General features: G+C 50.8%; 1 protein-coding gene and 1 long non-coding RNA gene across 3 annotated transcripts in view; one reads left to right on the top strand and one right to left on the bottom strand.

The window, feature by feature from the left end:
* Positions 1-18,291, top strand: part of Scube1 (signal peptide, CUB domain and EGF like domain containing 1) — a 121,812-nt gene that overhangs the window by 88,423 nt on the left and 15,098 nt on the right. For both annotated transcript variants that reach the window (XM_052161693.1, XM_052161694.1), the window contains 7 exons: positions 74-196; positions 5,795-5,911; positions 7,181-7,303; positions 13,690-13,809; positions 14,088-14,192; positions 14,993-15,109; positions 16,534-16,671. In XM_052161693.1, the coding sequence (XP_052017653.1) occupies positions 74-196; positions 5,795-5,911; positions 7,181-7,303; positions 13,690-13,809; positions 14,088-14,192; positions 14,993-15,109; positions 16,534-16,671 (843 nt within the window). The remainder of the gene's footprint in view (positions 1-73; positions 197-5,794; positions 5,912-7,180; positions 7,304-13,689; positions 13,810-14,087; positions 14,193-14,992; positions 15,110-16,533; positions 16,672-18,291) is intronic.
* Positions 7,756-15,751, bottom strand: LOC127668193 (uncharacterized). Its single transcript, XR_007974025.1, has 4 exons — positions 15,574-15,751; positions 13,872-14,037; positions 8,154-8,237; positions 7,756-7,817 (listed from the first exon to the last, which is right to left on the bottom strand). It is a non-coding gene; the product is annotated as an uncharacterized LOC127668193 (long non-coding RNA).

Raw genomic sequence — 18,291 nt, 5'->3', positions numbered from 1 at the left:
GGACAGCAATCCCTCTTCCCCACGCCATGCCTCCACCATTACCTGAGCCTCCTCCCCTCTCCAACCTCTTCAGACATCAACGAGTGCTTGATGAACAACGGAGGCTGCGACCACTTCTGCCGAAACACCGTGGGCAGCTTTGAATGCGGCTGCCAAAAGGGCCACAAGCTCCTGACGGACGAGCGGACATGCCAAGGTGAGCCACTCCCAGCCACCGGTCATGGTCAGTGTCCCTTGCAGACTCCCGGAGAGGAATGTACTCAAAGTAGGTAGCTCAAGATGCAGAAATCTCCAGAACGTGGTGCCTGCTCTTGTTGACCTGTCTTTCATGATGTACAGCTACACAATACAGCCCCTGCCTCCTGTCCCCTTTATATGTGAGAAAAATCTGGATATGGTGGTTCTTGCCCCAATTCCAACTGGAGCATAATTTCAAGATGGAGTCTAGCCTGGGTTAGACAGTGAAACCTAATCTAAAATATATATTTATGGGAAACTAAAGCCCACTTGCTCTCCCTTCCTATTCTTGCCAGTTCTGAAGGCACACTACTGCCATCTGGTGGAAGACATAGCACATCGCAGATACTTTCCAACAGTGGCTTGGATAACTCAAGCCCAGTGGTTCCTAGGATGCAGGGATCCCAGGAGGAGGGTGATCAGGGAGATTCCTGGGAAAGCCACTGGTGACATGCTGGACAAATCATTTCCCAAGAGAAGCAGGAAGTTGATCCATTAGGATTTTGGGGTACATGAGATCTCAGTGGGGCTAAACGGGCCCTAGAGAACCAACCTCAGGAGAAAACTTGAAAAGCATCAGGGTCTCAGTTCTAACCCTGCCTCTCCTATCAGGGCCTGGCTGTTTTGTTCCCATGAGGACCCAGTAGTTGCAGAGTGGGAAACCCTTTAGTTATTAGACGGGCAGCCTCTGCCTCTGAGCAGTGAGGCCACTTGGCAGGGCTCCAACCACAGCCTCCCCCAAGCCAAGCCTCATTGCCCTGGATGCGCATTTTGGTCCATCTCCTCTGGACACAGGCTGCTCAGAATCCCAGCAGCTGGCCAGCCCCAAGAGAGAGCTCCTCCACACTCCGGCTTTGTCTTGCTATCAGTTTACCAAGCTCTGGGAAGGGCCGAGAACAGCGGTTCTCAACCTGTGGGTCACACCCCTTTGAGAGTCCAAGGACCCTTTCATGTGATCCACGCCAGGGATCACATGTGTTTCAGATATCCTGCATATCAGATGTTTACATCCTGGTTCCTAGCATAGCAAAATTACAGTTACAAAGTAGCAAAGAAATAATTTTATGATTGGGAGGGTCACACAACATAAGGGACTATATTAAAGAATCACAACATCAAGAAGGTTGAAAGCCACTGGCCAAACATCCTTTGACTTTGAATCCTCAACTGCCCGTGAGGGGGCAGACAAGGTAGTAGGCACACCGAGGCTCTGCACCCAGGCCTTGCCAGCATCTTCCCTACCCAGCCCCATTTGTGTCTTTACCTTTTTCCAACTCACCTATCTGAAGATTCCTCGGGTCCAAGCTCCTCAGGGACCCTAGTACCATCCCAATGCCCTTTGACCTTCATACAGTCCCCTGGCCTCCCTGCCTTTGCCTAGGGCATCCTCCATCCGCAACCCAGGAGGTCCTCCGAGACTCCAGGGAGAGCTCACACCCTTTTTTGAGCACCCACAGTGCATCATCTTTCTTTTTTGTTTGTTTTTTCGAGACAGGGTTTCTCTGTGTAGCCCTGGTTGTCCTGGAACTCACTCTGTAGACCAGGCTGGTCTCGAACTCAGAAATCCACCTGCCGCTGCCTCCCAAGTGCTGGGATTAACGGTGTGTGCCACCGCTGCCTGGTGTGCATCATCTTTCTTGCATTAGTTAGTGTCTTATGAGCACTACATATAGGAATGGCATCACTAGAGTTAGAGCCAATGTATTCGAAGAACAAACTTTAACTGCCATGCCTGTGGAGGGTCAGGTTAGTGTCTATGTCAGAAGCTTCTCAGGAGAAATGGATCCCATGCTTACAGGGAACAAGTCTCTCCTAGTTATAAACTCTGAGGGAAATAACTATTATACGTGAGTCACTGTTCTATTACTATGAAGAGACACCATGACCAAGGCAACTCTTATAAGAGCGTTTAATTGGGGGCTGGCTCACAGATGCAGAGGGTCAGCCCACTACCATCAAGGAAGGGGGCGTGGTGCTGGAGCAGCAGCTGAGAGCTACATCTGTAGTCAGACAGTTAGACTGGCCCTGGTGTAGGTTTTTGAAACCTCAAAGCTCATCCTCAGAGACACAATTCTTCCACCAAGAGGACACCTCCTATTCCTTATCATTTCTGTTTCCTAAGGACTAAGTACTCAAGTGTATGAGCCTCTGGGATCCATTCCTGTTCAAACCACACATTCTGCTGCCGGGCCCACAAACGCTTGTAGCCACAGCATGACAAAAAAAAAATGCACCAGGCGGTGGTGGCTCACTCCCTTAATCCCAGCACTCAAGAAGAAGCAGAGGCAGGTGGATCTCTGTGAATCTGAATCCAGCTTGGTCTACAGAGTGAGTTCCAGGGAAGCCAGGGGTACATAGTGAAACCCTGTCTTGAAAAACAAACAGTAACAACAACAAGGAAAGGAAGGAACAAACAAACAAACAAACAAAGAGAGAAACAAAGAAAGAGAAAAGAGAAAAACTAAGGGAAAGTACATTTAGTTCAACTTTAAAAGTCTCCATAGTCTTTCACAGTCTTAAGATTGCTTAGAAATTCAAAATCTGGCCAGGTGGTGGTGGCACACACCTGTAATCCCAGCACTCTGGGAGGCAGAGGCAGGCAGATTTCTGAGGTCGAGGCCAGCCTGGTCTACAGAGTGAGCTCCAGGACAGCCAGGGCTACACAGAGAAACCCTGTCTCGAAAAAAAAAAAAAAACAAATCCAAAAAAAAAAAAAAAAGAAAAGAAAAAAGAAATTCAAAATCTCTTCTGATACTCAAGGCATTCTTAAGTGTAACCTATAAAATCAAAATAAAAAATCAGATCACATACTTCCACATACAATGGTACAGAATAGACATTACCAAAGAACGAAAGGGAGCCTGGTGAGAAACACTGGACCAAGCAAGAACAGGAAGCAGCAGGCAGTTGCCAAAGTCTTCATCTCCATGACTGCTGTCAGATCCCAAACTTCTTTTAGCTTTGTTGACTGAAACGTACCCCTGTGTGTGTCCGTCTTCTCTGTGTCTCTGCCTCTGTCTCTGTCTCTCCCTGGCTGCTGCTTCTCCCCGTTAGCAGCGCTCCGTGGCGAGTACCCCATGCTCTGTGTGTCTCTCCCTCTGTCTCTGTCTCTCCCTGGCTGCTGCTTCTCCCCCGTTAGCAGCGCTCCGTGGCGAGTACCCCATGCTCTGGCAGCTCCAACATTTTTGGGTCTCCATTGAAAGCCAGGTTTCCTTTCTCCGCTCCACACAACGGCCTCTCTGAGCCTCCAAGCACGGACACCCCTAACACACGCCTGGCCTCAGAAGCTTTCCTCACAGTCTACACACACACACACACACACACACACACACACCAGCAGCAGCAGCAGCAGCAGCAGCGGCAGGAATTCTACAACCTCTTTCTTGTATTCTTGACTCTAAAGCCTGAACCATGGCCAATGCTGCCAGGTTCTGCTGGATGGGGCTGGAACTGGGCCCCCTGTTCAGTAACGTTTGAATCCACTCTCAGTGTGGACGCTTCCTTTCCCAGCTTAGGCCTTCCTTTTTACAGCTGTAAACTCAGCTGGGAGGGGCCTTGCCCCGAGGTCACCACTCTCTATTTCATTTAGCATCTGCTTTTCTTTAAACTTTTTATTCCCTGGAGCTCAAGGCTTGGCTCCAATATCACCTTTTCTGGTGTCCATTTCTCCTCATGCTGTACATGTGTGTTTTCCTTTGTCCAGCTTGTTTCTTTTCATTAGAGATCTCCACAAGAGTGACCGCTGGCCACCAGCTCAACAACACAGCTGATACTAGGTTGTCTTGAAATCCCCTCTGCCAACACCATTAATCCAAAACTCTTTAGTTTAGCGGCAGGCAGGTTTCTAGAACCACGGCAAAAAGCAGCCACTATTCTTTGCCAAAATATCCCAAGAATGTTCTCTGAGCCACTTATTAATATTCTTACCTTCTGAAGCTTGCTGAGGTGGGCCCCCACAGTTCAAATCACCCTCAGCCCTGTCTTTCATGCTACCACTAGGACGGCCCATTAAGTCCCACTTAAAGCATTCAAATGCTTTTCTAGTCCAAAGTCCCCAAATCTTCCATATTCCTCGAACAAACAGTACAGTCAGGCCTGTCACAGCAATACCCCAGTCCCTGGTACCAATTTCTGTATTACAGGACGGCTGATGTACAGGTAACCTGTGACTCTCTATTCCCTTTTGACTTTGACTACCCAAGGAAATTCATGGTCAAATGCCTTGTGCTATCAGAACTACTTTTAAAAATATTTTGGGAGTCAGGCAGTGGTGGCGCACACCTTTAATCCCAGCACTCAGGAGGCGGAGGCAGGTAGATTTCTAAGAGTTTGAGGCCAGCCTGGTGTACAGAGTGAGTTCCAGGACAGCCAGGGCAATTCAGAGAAACTCTGTCTCAAAAAAAAACAAAAAAGAAAAACAAAAGGCCTTATGGGTAGTGTATTCCCTGTCCCCGCTTCTTTAGATGCCACTTCCTAACCTCTCCAGAAACATCAGTGGCGAGAACACACTTCGGTCAACGTCACGAGTTTATATTTCAGCTTCCTCTTGAGGGTTCTCAGGCAAGTCCCAGTCATTTTCCTTCCTGACATGTGTACTAAGTCCCTTTCCTATCAAAGCACGGAACCTCAGGCCTGTGATCCCAGCACTCAGAGGCAAGAGTCAAAGCCATCTTGAGCTGCATGAGACCCAGCCTCAGAAGTAAAACAGAAACAGGTGGGAAGATGGCCTAGTCGGAAGTGCTTGAGCGCAAGCATGCGGGCTTCACGTCGCCAACAGCCTGGTGAAAACCAAGGGTGGTGACACATGCCTGACACCCGAGCATGGTGACCAGGGGACTCAAGGGGGCCATGGGGTGGGCTAGTGGTCAGCATATGACAGAGAGTTTTCCCTTCAGTGAGAGAGCCTGCGCCAAAAACAAAGAGAGTGCTGGCTTGGTGGCTAAGGAGGTCAGTTCCCAGCACCCACATCAGGAGGCCTGCGACTCCAACTCCTGGGGCTCTGACGCCCTCTTCTGTCCTCCTGGGGTACTCACATACACAACATTAAAAACATAAGCAATTTCAAAGCAGGTAATTAAGGTGGCATGTGAATGAGGAAGATACCCAACACTGACCTCTAATCTGTACATGTATGCATAGGTGAACACACATGCACACACACCTGTACAAGTACACACATACACACACACAGATCACACAAAGATACACAGACGCGCATATGTGCATGTGCACACAAGCATACACACACACACACACACACTAATGCAAATGTAAATATCTTTCCTAACCACGGGTAAATGAGAAGGTAACGGAGATTCATAATAACCCTCCACTGGTGATATTTAGCCCCACCCACTTCCATAACAGACAGGAGTGGAGCCTATCCCAGCAACAGGGCCAATAGAGACTGTGTGGGAAAGTAAGCAACAAGAAACTTAACAGACTGGGGGGGGGGGGGAGCTGAGCCTCAGGACCCAGGGGACCCCCAGGCAGGATGTTCCATGGGTGACCTAGTCACCTCAAGCTGACACCCCTCCCTGTCTCCCTGTGACCACAGACATTGACGAGTGTTCCTTTGAGAGGACCTGTGACCACATCTGCATCAACTCCCCCGGCAGCTTCCAGTGCCTGTGTCGCCGCGGCTTCACACTCTACGGGACAACCCACTGCGGAGGTCTGCAGCCCGCCCGCCAGGGCCACCTCCCCCTCGAGGCACGCGCCTGGCATATGGCCATCAACAGTGCTCCCCACACCCCAATCCTGACCCCTGACCCTGGTGGGCATGGGAGGGACCTTGCAAGGCTAGGATTCAGCCGGGGGAGACAGGGCATGGGGGCGCATCATGAGGTGCCTTAGCCAGCTTGGAAGCATAAACCTGGGACCTCATGTCCTGGGTTGCCCAGTCCAGAAGTGAGTGGCCAGTGCACAGAAAATTCCAGAAAGTACATGCTGGAGACATGAAATCGGATGATGAAGCAATGAGAATCCTAAAGGAGGAACGTTTGGGTCAAGATGGGAAAGCGGTCCAGGGGGAACAGCAGGTACAGGCGCACAGAGGCAAGGATGTAGCAGGGATGAACCCACAAGCAGCAGGAAACTGGGTACTATCCCCCAGGGACACGAGCCCAGGAGCCCAGGATGTACCGAACCGTAGGAGCCTGGAGGAAGCCTGGGGGCTTCTTTACAGTGCTACACACAGACGCAGGAAGCCTTGAAGCAGAGGCTAGTCATATCTGTGTGACAAAGGACTCTGGCTGTTGGGGGAAGGGAGCACCAGATCCAGGCAGCCCCTGGGGGTGATGGCTCAAAAGGCCTGAGACCTTATCCTCCTCCGGTGGGAGGAGGGGGGAGGACAGAGCTTGTGAGAAGATTCAAGAGGCTGGGATGGAATTCTTGCTTAGAGCCCTGGGGTTCCGTGGCCAGCACCACAGTGAGCTGAGCCAAAGCACATTGGGCCAGATGTGGCTGGTGAAGATGGGGGTGGAGGGGAGCAGCGTGACCTCTCTTCTTTCTCCGGACCTGAGAACTGGGCAAAGCTAAAGGGGGCCAGGTAATACTGGAGACAGGGACGGAATAGCCACTGGATGCTGGCGCCCCGTCAAGGGACTCTCAAACCACTTCCCTGACTGATGATGGGATGTCATACTTGGGTGCTGGCAGCCTGGGTGGCCTGGAGCAGGGAGAGCTAGCTAGCCCTCGCCTAAAGGCGGCTTTGGGTCAGAGGAGGAAGCATCTCCGGTGGCTTCTTTCAGGCTTGTGCCTACTCTCCAGGAGGGGAAACTAAGGCTGGCAAGGACCCGGTGCTTTCCCTGAGGGGATGAGACATCGAGATCTTTGCCAGACCCGACTGGGATCAGGAGCTTCCTGGTCTCTGGTACTGGGTGTGGCTTAGGCCGGTGGTTCCCGCCCCCTCCTGCCCTCACTCTCCTGCCTGTGTTTCCAGACGTGGATGAGTGTAGCATGAGCAACGGCAGCTGTGAGCAGGGCTGTGTCAACACCAAGGGCAGCTACGAGTGTGTGTGCCCACCAGGGAGGAGGCTGCACTGGAATCGGAAGGACTGTGTGGGTGAGTGGGGAGGAGCCACCTGCTGTCCCCGCCCTCTCTAAGGGGGAGGGCGTGCCAGAGATCTTGACTGCCTGAGTTCAAACAAGTCAGTGAGACTCCGTCTCAAAAATAGAAGTAAATAGAGGGCTGGCTATGTACTTCAGTCCCAGAGTACCTGCCTAAGACACACGAGGTACTAGGTTCAGTTCCTATTTTAGTTAGGGTTTTACTGCTATGAACAGACACCATGACCAAGGCAACTCTCATAAGGACAACATTTAATTGGGTCTGGCTTACAGGTTCAGAGGTTCAGTCCATTATCATCATGGCAGAAGCATGGCAGCATCCGGGCAGGCATGGGGCAGGAGGAGCTGAGAGTTCTACATCTTCATCTGAAGGCTGCAGAATACTGGCTTCCAGGCAGCTAGGATGAGGGTCTTATAGCCCACACCCACAACGACACACTACTCCAACAGGACCACACCTACTAATAGTGCCACTCCCTGTGCCGCGCATATGCAAACCATCACAGTCCCTATTAATGAAAAAAAACTAAAGCTCTCTGGGAGCCCTCCTGCAAGGCTCCATTTCCCTGAGAACCAAACCCCAGGTCTGCCCTTGCCCCTTTTTATTCTGTTGTTTTGACACAGGGTCTCATTTGTAGCCCTGGCCAGCATGGGACTCACCATATAGTCCAGGTTGGGTTCAAACTCACACAATCTTCCTGCCTCTGCCTTCTGGGATGGACCATGCCCACCCCATGCCCACCAGGGCCCAGCCAGGGTTCAGTTGTTAGAATGCTCATCATCCTCCCTGTATTTGCTCCATGCCAACCCACCCTGGCCCCACCCCATCCTCAAGCCAAGGATACCTGGAGCATCAGAGCTTGTCCAGTCTTCACTGTGGTGCTGCCTGAACGATGTGTCACTGAGGGAGATCTGTCATTGTTCTATTGCTGTGAAGAGACACCGTGGCCAAAGCAACTCTTAGAAGAGAAAGCATTTAACTGGGGGCTTGCTCACAGCTTCAGAGGTTTAGTCTATTACCGTCATGATAAACCTAGCAGCATGCAGGCAGAAGCTACCACCTAATTGACCCACCGGGTGGAACTAGTTGAAGGGATTATAAGGATTAGAAGGTGTGGCCCTTTGGAGGACGTCCTTATTCTAACCACCACAAGGTCTGAGTGCCATTGGTGGCCTGTCACAGAGGGAGAGCCAACTGCCATTGGCCTGACTGCTATTATGTTGGTGAATAGCGTGTCATACCACTTCCTCCTTTAAGTCACCGAATGTTCTGGACACTGAGCATGGTCTGACTGTGGCAGGCAAATATAACTGATGACATCAATAGAAGGTGCTGGAAGGCGTTCCGTATCCGTGAGCCAACAGCTGCACGGTCTCAGTAAACCTACTACAGGTTTCCAATCTGCCTTCCCTCAGCTTCAGTGTGGCTTGCTTCCCTCACTTGGCTGTGAATGCAGGTCCAGCATGAATCAGTTGCTAGACCCACAGGCCAAGGAAGGTTCCAAGCTGTTCTACTATTGAGAACTGTAGTGACAAGGCAGTCTCCGTGCCACCGTTCCACGGTGGCAGGGGCTATAGTTCTCACTGTCACCCAGAAAGAGGCGCTTTTCCTAGCCATTTGTTTTTCAGTGCTAGAAATGGAACCCAGGGCCTCCTGTATGCTAGTTCTATCACTGAGCCACACCCAGGTTGCTGAAGCTGACCTTGAACCACGGTCCCCCTGTTTCCACCTCTCAAATGCTAGGGTTACTTAAGCCTACTCCAGAGCAAACTTTTGGCCAGCACTCTGGATCACCTGGCCCGTCTAGTCCCGTGATCTAATCACCCCTTATTACCACACCCCTTAAATGGATCCTGTCCCTCCGACTCCTGGAAGAAGAGCACATGTCACTACGAATGTTGCATTGGAAGGTCCTGAAGTTGGAAAGATCTCACAGCCCCCACAGAACACTCAGCCTGGTCTGTGAGGTATCAACTAGCCGGCTTTTCCTGAGAGATGTGACCCTTCACTCCAGGGTGGAGAAGAGGGGGTGATAGGCACCCACAGGTGCCAGGCAGGGATCCCCAAGACCACTTCTCACAATATTAGAGCCTTTCCCTCTCTCTCTGATCACAAAGAGCACGACTTGTGGTAAGTGGAGATCTAGTTACAGAACTCAGATAGCGGCTATCCCTGTAAAGGTACAGCTGGGTGGTCATGCTGGATAGGTCAGAAAGGTTGAGCCTTAAATCCCAACGGTGGGAACCATCAGGCAGAGACACAGACAGCTGGGTGTGGTGACCACACAGGTGTCATCTCAGAGCTTGGGAGGCCCTGGCAGGAGGACCAAAAGTCCAAGATTCTCCTTAGCTCCACGACACGTCTGAGGCCAAACTGAGCTACATGAGCTCCTGTCACTTAATAAAGACTGAAGTGTGATCACACCCCAAGGAGCATGTGGAGCTTGGCAGTAGCTGACACCCAAGTGGGTTTTCTCCTATGGTCTTTGGCTAAGCTGTCTGTGTCACCCACAGCCATCTGCTCCGAACCCTGGGCAGTCAGTTTCAGTGCCCTGGGATGGTCTCCGAAGAGCCCCAGCTAAGGCTTCTCCATGGTGACTTTACATTCTGGAAAATTCATTTCTAGTCTTCCAGGGCAGCAAGGAGAATGAAGACAGTGGTGTTTTCCAAGAACTTCATGATAAACTCCTCCAATGAAATGAGTCTTTATTGCTTGCCGAATGTTTCAGAGTGCCCAAATGTGACGGCAGAATATCTTCCTCCAGCTCCTGAGAGTGCAAGCATCCTTTTCAGCAGGACTCCTTCAGCTCATCTAAAAACAACTCTTACTGCTTCTACCTACCAAGAGCCCTGAGGGTGGCCGAAGGCATATTTCCAGTCTGTTTTTATATCTGTCTGGGGCTGAGCTGGTTCCAGCACAGTAATGAATTGCTGGAACACAGGAAAACCTTCCATGGCTGTTTTGATCCCATAGAGTCAGGTGTCAAAAAGGTGTTAGCAGACATCTATGTGTGGGGTACCTGGAGGATAGCATGGTCTCACCAGATAGCATCCTCCTGACCCTCAGGATCAGATTGCTACCAAATACAGTATCTGTGAGGATGCATGGGATATGGCTGTCTGTCCCAGCCTAAGCCCTGACCTTAGTTCTCAGGTCAGAACAGCTGGTTGAAAGTGGCGTTCTGGGAAAACACTTCCAGTGACGTCAGGTTCCTCAGTCGTGGGCATCAGGGTTCAGCTATGACCATAAAGCACTCAGTTTTCTTAGCGCTCCAGAGTTGCTCATGACTCCAAACGCTCTGCCGTGCCTCTCTGTAAATATTTACCCTGTTGTCTGTAGCCTGGGTATGGGTCTGAGACAGGGATTCCTGTGTGTTCAGACTAATGGTATCTCTCATGAGTTGTTTTTTTTCCTTCCCTGTTAACAACTGTCTTGAGAGGTAACTCACATGCCATGCACAGAATTCACCGTGCAATTAAGACGTAGTACAGTGGGGTTTTAGTACATCCGATGAGTGACACGAGCCACCACGTGACTATGTCGAAGCTCACCTATGTGGGAGCCCAAGCAGGGCATCAGATGCCATCCTCCAGCACTCAGGAAGCGTGTTAATTGGTCTGTCACTGTACTGGAATTACAACCCCGTGCTGTCACACCCAGCTTCTTTTTTTGTTTGGTTGTTTGGTTGGTTTTTGGATTTTTTTTTTTTTTTTTTTTTTTTTTGAAGCAAGGTTTCTCTGTATAGCCCTGGCTGTCCTGGAACTCACTCTGTAGACCAGACTGGCCTCGAACTCAGAAATCCACCTGCCTCTGCCTCCCAGAGTGCTGGGATTTCAGGCGTGTGCCGCCACCACCCAGCTCCAGCTTCTTTTAAATGTGTTCTAGGAATCAAACTCAGGTTGTGGTGGTTTGTATATGCTTGGCCCAGGGAGTAGCACTCTTAGGAGGTGTGGCTTTGTTGGAGTGGGTGTGGCCTTGTTGGAGGAAGTGTGTCACTGTGGGGGTGGGCTTTGAGACCTTTCTCCTAGGTGCAGTCCTCCTCCTAGTCCTTTCCTGACTGCAGTTGGATCAAAGCCTAGGACTCTAAGTTCCTTCTCCAGCACCGTGCCTGTCTGGCTGCTGCCATGCTTCCTGCCATGATGATAATGGACTGAACCTCTGAACCTGTAAGCCAGCCCTAATTAGATGTTGTCCTTATAAGAGTTTCCTTGGTCATGGTGAGTCTTCACAGCAATGGAAACCCTAACTAAGGCATAGGTCCTCGGGCTTGTGGGGCAAAGGCTTTACCAGCTGAGCTATTCCCAGCCCTGGACAAATGATTTTAATAGAATCCTGTACAGTAAAGTTTTTTCCCTGGCCAAGCACGGCACCAAGAAAATAAGGAATTATCAAGGAAGAAATCAGGTGGGGCTGGAGACCTGGCTCAGCAGTTAAAAGCATTGGCTGCTCCTCCAGAGGACCCAAGATAGATGCTTCGCACCTACAGGGCAGCTCACAACCACCTGAAACTCCAATTTGAAGGAATCCAACACTCTCTCTTTGCCTTCATGGACACCAGACACACACACCTTGGTATACAGGCATACATACAGCTAAAAATCACCCATGTACATAAAATAGAAATTTACAAAGACAGAAGCAGGTGGGCTGGGCCAATAGCTCGGCTCAGTGTCAGAGACTTAACCGGCATGTGCAAAATCCTGGGTTCGATTCTGGATCAAAGGACCAGAATGACGGTAGGGACTGGTGGCCCTCTAGGGAGAGCAGGTGCAAGAAGCTGGGCCCAGAATCCCAAGGAAAACAGCAGCGGCCCAGCACCTCACACAGGAAGCTGTGCAGTGGCCTCCGCCAGCGGGAGTTGTGTTTCCGGCTGAGTCACTGAGCAAAGGCGTGCCCAGGTCTTCGGAGGCAGTGTGAGGTGAATTTGTTTCAGGCAAGGTTAGGTTTGGACTGGGGAGAGTCTAAGTGTGGCTTGTCCTGCCTGTGGAAGGATTTGGCTTGATGGGGCCTCGTGATCTGGTCACCAGAGCGGCTTCCCTGGGGCACAGGCTCAGAGTGTGTGGAACTCTGCCTGTTCTGGCTCTGAGCCCATCAATTACCATCAGAAGCCTACCAAGTGCTACCTTCCGTATGTCATCTACCCATCTGTCTATCAATCATCTATCTATCTACCTTTCTATCATCTATCTGTCATCTATCTACCTATCATCTATCTATCTACCTATCATCTATCTATCTACCTATCATCTATCTATCTACTTATCTATCATCTATCTACCTACCTATCTACCTATCATCTATCTATCTATCTACCTATCATCTATCTATCTACCTATCATCTATCATCTATCTACCTACCTATCTACCTATCTATCATCTATCTATCTATCTACCTATCATCTATCATCTATCTATCTACCTACCTATCTACCTATCTATCATCTATCTATCAGTCATCTATCTACCTATCATCTATCTACCTATCATCTATCTACTTATCTATCATCTATCTACCTACCTATCTACCTTTCTGTCATCTATCATCTACCTATCTATCCTCTATCATCTATCTACCTATCATCTATCATCTATCTACCTATCATCTATCTATCTATCATCTACCTATCATCTATCTACCTATCATCTATCTATCTACCTACCTATCTATCTATCTGTGGCATATGTGCATATCTGCATGTGTGCACCAGAGTGTCCATGTGAACGTGGTATCCAGAAGCCTACGCTGGGTGTCTTGTTTGCCATCCACCTTACCCTTTTGAGGCAGGGTCTCTCACTGAGCAGGCTGGCTGCTCAGTGCGCTCCAGGATCCATCTGTCTGTGACACCACCCCACCAACACTCATCCCTACGTGCTCCCAGAACTGGCTTTTACATGGTGGCAATCCGAGCTCAGCTCCTTGTGCTAGCACTAAAAAAAGCACTTTACAGCCTGAGCCACCGCCACCACCACCCCCAGCCCCTTTCCCCAGGATGTTTTTAATCTTATTTATTTATTTGCTTACTTACTTACTTACTTTTATGCCATGTGCATTGGTGTTTGGCCTGCATGTGTGTCTGTGTGAGGAAGTTGGACACTTCTGTCTTCTGTCTCTAAGGACAGGTCTACCTTCAGAAGCTTCTGTCTGAGGATACAAATGACCTTTCTTTAGATAGACAAGACCAGGACTATAGGCAGACAGACTAAGCTGGCTGTCTGGTAGCCAGTACTCCACACTGCAGTGAATCTGCAGTGCCTTCCTGCTACTGTCTGGCCCTGTGAGGAGGTTGGGAGACTGGACTGACCCACATTCAGGGCCCCTGCTAGCACCACAAGGTCCTTTGGCTTCATTAAAGTCCTCTCTGTGTCTCTCTTCTCCTCAGAGATGAATGGGTGCCTGTCTCGGTCCAAGGCCTCTGCCCAGGCCCAGCTGTCCTGTGGCAAGGTGGGTGGAGTGGAAAACTGCTTCCTGTCCTGCCTGGGCCACAGTCTCTTCATGCCAGGTAACCCCTGGCCCTCTGGGATGGGATGGGTTAATGTGCTGCTTCCTGGGGTGTACACCTACCTCCCACTGCTCAGCAGGAGAGAGCCCTGTGTAGAGCTCCCAGTCACGCGAGCGAGCGAGCGAGCGAGCAAGGCTTCTGGCTCTCTGTGGGCCCAGAGCCACTTCCACAGGGGTCAGTCTTGATCTTCACTCAGCAACTCCTTGGAGATCTCAGGAATCTGGGCCCCTAGAAGGGAGGTACACCCTAGCTAACCTTACCCACTGGCCTCTCCACAGACTCGGAAAACAGCTACATCCTGAGCTGTGGAGTTCCAGGTCTCCAGGGCAAGACACTACCAAAGCGTAATGGCACAAGCTCCAGTGCAGGGCCCAGCTGCTCAGGTAACCGTGGGCCTGTCCACACTGAACAACTAGATGACACTTTCCGTTTAGGAGGGGGAGGGGGATTGCTCAGGGCCCTCCCTGCCCATCATAACTTAGGATTCTGGAGACAGACGTGACAGGGCCAGCCTGGAGGCTGAGACCCAGCCCACTTCATTCACAGTAGTATAGTGATTCAGTAACTGCAGAATATTGGGATCCCATAGACCTTGGTTACTGCCATTGTTTGAGACAGGCTCAGATAGCCTAGGCTAGCCTTGAACGAGCTATGTAGCAAAGGATAACCTTGAACTTAGACCACAGAGATGCCCTTGAACACTATACCTTGGAGGTACTCAGGGCCCCTGCCTCTCAGAATGGACCCTACTCCCACACAGCCCGGAAGGCTGGGGTATTGTCACATGGACATCTTGGACGGGTTCTAAGCATTCAGGGTCATAGGACTCCAGTCTGTGGGTCTGCTCTGGAGTGTCCTGGGGTTTGAAGGCCTCCCCTTCCTTGCATTTCTCCGTCCTCTTCCCTACAAGGACAACCATGTCTGTAACTTTGGCCATGAAGGAGGCAATGGGCAACAGCATTCTTTCCTCCCCTTAGAAGACCTCTGCCTGGCCCCTGCCTTACAGAGAGAAAAATAAGTGGGTCAGGGGAGGGTCCTCCACCCAGGAGGGCTGCCCGGGCAGAAGGGCTCACACCAAGTCCGCCTAGCTCCAGAAGGACCTGTCCTGTGGCAGCCCCCGTCCCCCACTACCTCCTTGCCCACAGGAGAGGCCGCCACCTGGGGGAATTTTGGCTTTCCCCAGATGCCCCCACCACCCCCATCAGACAGAAGGCCCGCTTCAAGATCAGAGATGCCAAATGCCATCTCCAGCCCCGCAGCCAGGAGCGAGCAAAGGATACCGTGAGGCATCCGCTTTTAGGTAAGTAGGCTGCCTCGCCTGCTTACCCAGAAAGCAACGGAGTGCCCAGGCCTGCTGGGTTGGGTTGGCAAACATAGGCGCCTGCCTGTCCTCCACCAGGGTCTCTAAGCCCTCTGAGACATGTCTGGCCCACACTGCAATGGCCAGAGTAAGAAACATAGGTACTACAGCACCTAATAGGCCACTGTCACAGATAGATACACACATACACAGACACATACACACATTCACATATACTCACACATAGACACACATAGACACATTCACACACACACACACACACACACACACACACACACACGTTCTTTATGGCCTGATGAAGCCCTAATGGAAGAGACTTCAGGTTTCAGGCTGGGAGAAAAGCAGCTAACAGCATGGTAAAAGACCAAAGAGGGAAGCCTAGATCTCTGGGCCCTGGAGCTCCTCCCACAGGCCTGCACAACTCAGCCCTCAGCAGGCTTTACCTGGGGTGTAGGATCTCCTGGCCAAACTCGGCAGGTGCTAAGCAGACACATGGGCTCCTCGCTGTTATGAGGTACCTCCATATATGGTGGGATGTCACTCAAGGTTGGACTCGAGACTCACTTCAGCCCCCAGGCCCTGTGGAACCCCATGCAGCTCTGGTCTTGTGTCTGACTTAGGATTTTATTGCTGTGAAGAGAAACCATGACCACAGCAACTCTCATAAAGGATAACATTTTGGGGGCTGGAGAGATGGCTCAGAGGTTAAGAGCACTGACTGCTCTTCTGAAGGTCCTGAGTTCAAATCCCAGCAACCACATGGTGGCTCACAACCATCAGTAGTGAGATCTGATGCCCTCTTCTGGAGTGTCTGAAGACAGCTACAGTGTGCTTACATATAATGATAAATAAATGTTTGGGCTGGAGCAAGCAGGGCAGGAGCAAGCAGAGGTCCTGAGTTCAAATCCCAGCAACCACATGATGGCTCAGAACCATCTGTACGGCTACGGTGTACTCATATAAATAAAACAAATAAATAAATAATTTATTTTAAAAAAAAAAAAAGGAAAACATTTCATTGGGGCTGGCTTACAGGTTCAGAGGTTCGGTCCATTTTCATGGCAGGAAGCATGGTGGAGTGCAAGCAGACATGGTACTGGAGAAGGAGCTGAGCGCTCTGCATCTTCATCTGCAGGCGGCAGAAGGGGACTGTGTCACACTGGGCATAGTTTGAGCACCTCCACGGTGACACACTTCCTCCAACAAGGCCACACCTCCTAATAGTGTCACTCCCTATGGATTAAGCATTCCATGAAGGAGAGCATACTTATTCAAACCACCACGGTGTCACGTGGTCTCAAGGCATGGTGGGACCTTGCCCCTGGGAGTTAGCATGTGGGGCTAGGAAGAACCCCGCTTCTGACACAGATCACCTTTGCCACAGTGTACTCTTCTCTGTTCAGACAACTGCCACGTGACTTTTGTGACCCTCAAGTGTGACTCCTCCAAGAAGAGGCGTCGAGGCCGCAAGTCCCCATCCAAGGAGGTGTCCCACATCACGGCAGAGTTTGAGGTGGAGATGAAGGCGGATGAGGCCTCAGGTGGGTGACTTGTGCTCGGGGACTGGGAGTCCTGTAGACATGAGGCTGAGCGAGCCCTGGGGACGTCGGGGCTTTGGGGGAGTGCTGCACACTGCAGGTCAGGCTCTGTAACCCTGGGTGCAGGAGGCAGTGTGAGGTGACACTTGGAGCACAGCTAAGGGGCAGAGACAGCAAAGTACCCCAACCCTACGTGCCTGCTAGGATAGGAAGGTCAGGGGCCAAGCCGCCCCATAGCAGTCAAACCAGGCCCTCTTCCCAGCCAGTGAGAGAAACTCGTAATGTGAGATTCATACAGGTGATCCTTCTTAGCTCTAGGTGGGTGGTGGGTAATGGGAAAGTTGTTTGCTATTGTTATTAGTATTGTTGTCATTGTTACTGTTGTTGTTGTTGTTATGATTATTGGTCCTTTTGAGAAAGGTTCTATTATGCAGCCCTAGCTGTACTGGAACTCTCTATGTAGACCAGGCTAGACTCAAACTCACAGAGATCCTCCTGCCTCAGCCTCCAGAGTGCCACCATGCCAGGCTTGAGTTGTTTGCTCTTGAGACAAGGTCTTATGTAGCTCAGGCTACCTTCACAGTGGTTATGCAGCTGAGAATAAGCTTCAACTCCTAATCCTCCTGCCTCCACGTCTTGAATGCTGGGATTCCGGGCGCACACCTACCCTGCCTGCCTCCAGTGGTAGGCAATGACAGAATTGGCTGTATGTCGTCATTGGTGTTAGGTAAGACTAGGCGACAGGCCTGTGAGAATACATAGGCAAGGGAAGGTGCTAGAAGCCTTCTAAACTAGAGACTGAAATCTAAAGTTATCCAGTCGAAGTGGCAAGGAATGGGGTCCAGGAAGAGGAACGGAGCAGGTAAGTGCACAGGGATAGAGAGGACAGGACACTGTCACCCAAGGATCAGCAAGGAAGAAGAGCAAAGGTGAACAGGCAGCAGAGAGACAGAGGGGCCCAATCCCTGCTTCCTCTAGCTAAGCCCTACCACCGGAAAGGTTTCGGAACCTCTCCAGACAGCACTGCTGGCTAGGGACCAGACCTTCAGTCCAACCTTTATGGTAAAGAGGAGGTCGGAAGGGCTGGTGCACGTCAGAGGAACAAGCCTCTGAAGGCCAACAGATACGTCACTTTTTTTTGAGACCCATCTCACTGGTTAGCCCTGGTTGGCCTGGAACTGACTATGTAGAACAGGCTGGCCTCAAAACTCACAGAGAACCTGTTTCCTTAGTGACTATGCAGAATAGGTCTGGCCCCACCTTATTTTTTGAGATAGGATCCCTCACTGAACAGTGAACTCTTTTGACTCAAGAGGTTGGCTGGCCGGAGAGCTCTGAAGATTCAGCTGTCTACCTACCCCAGTGCTGGGGTTACACGTCCACCTGACTATTATGTGGGTACGAGGGATCTGGGGGTTCAGAACTCAGCTCCTTGTGGCTGCATGGCAAACACTTAAACAACTAAGCCATCTGTCCAGTCGATATAGTGGAGGACACTATATCCACTTATATCAGAGCCAGACACTATTCTGGGCACAGTGGCAGTTCTCAAGAATGGACAGAGGCAGGCTGGAGAGATGGCTCAGAGGTTAAGAGCACTGACTGCTCTTCTGAAGGTCCTGA

This window comes from Apodemus sylvaticus, chromosome 17 (assembly GCF_947179515.1).
Source record: "Apodemus sylvaticus chromosome 17, mApoSyl1.1, whole genome shotgun sequence".
Taxonomy (NCBI): domain Eukaryota; kingdom Metazoa; phylum Chordata; class Mammalia; order Rodentia; family Muridae; genus Apodemus; species Apodemus sylvaticus.
This window is presented reverse-complemented; position numbering and strand designations above follow the sequence as displayed.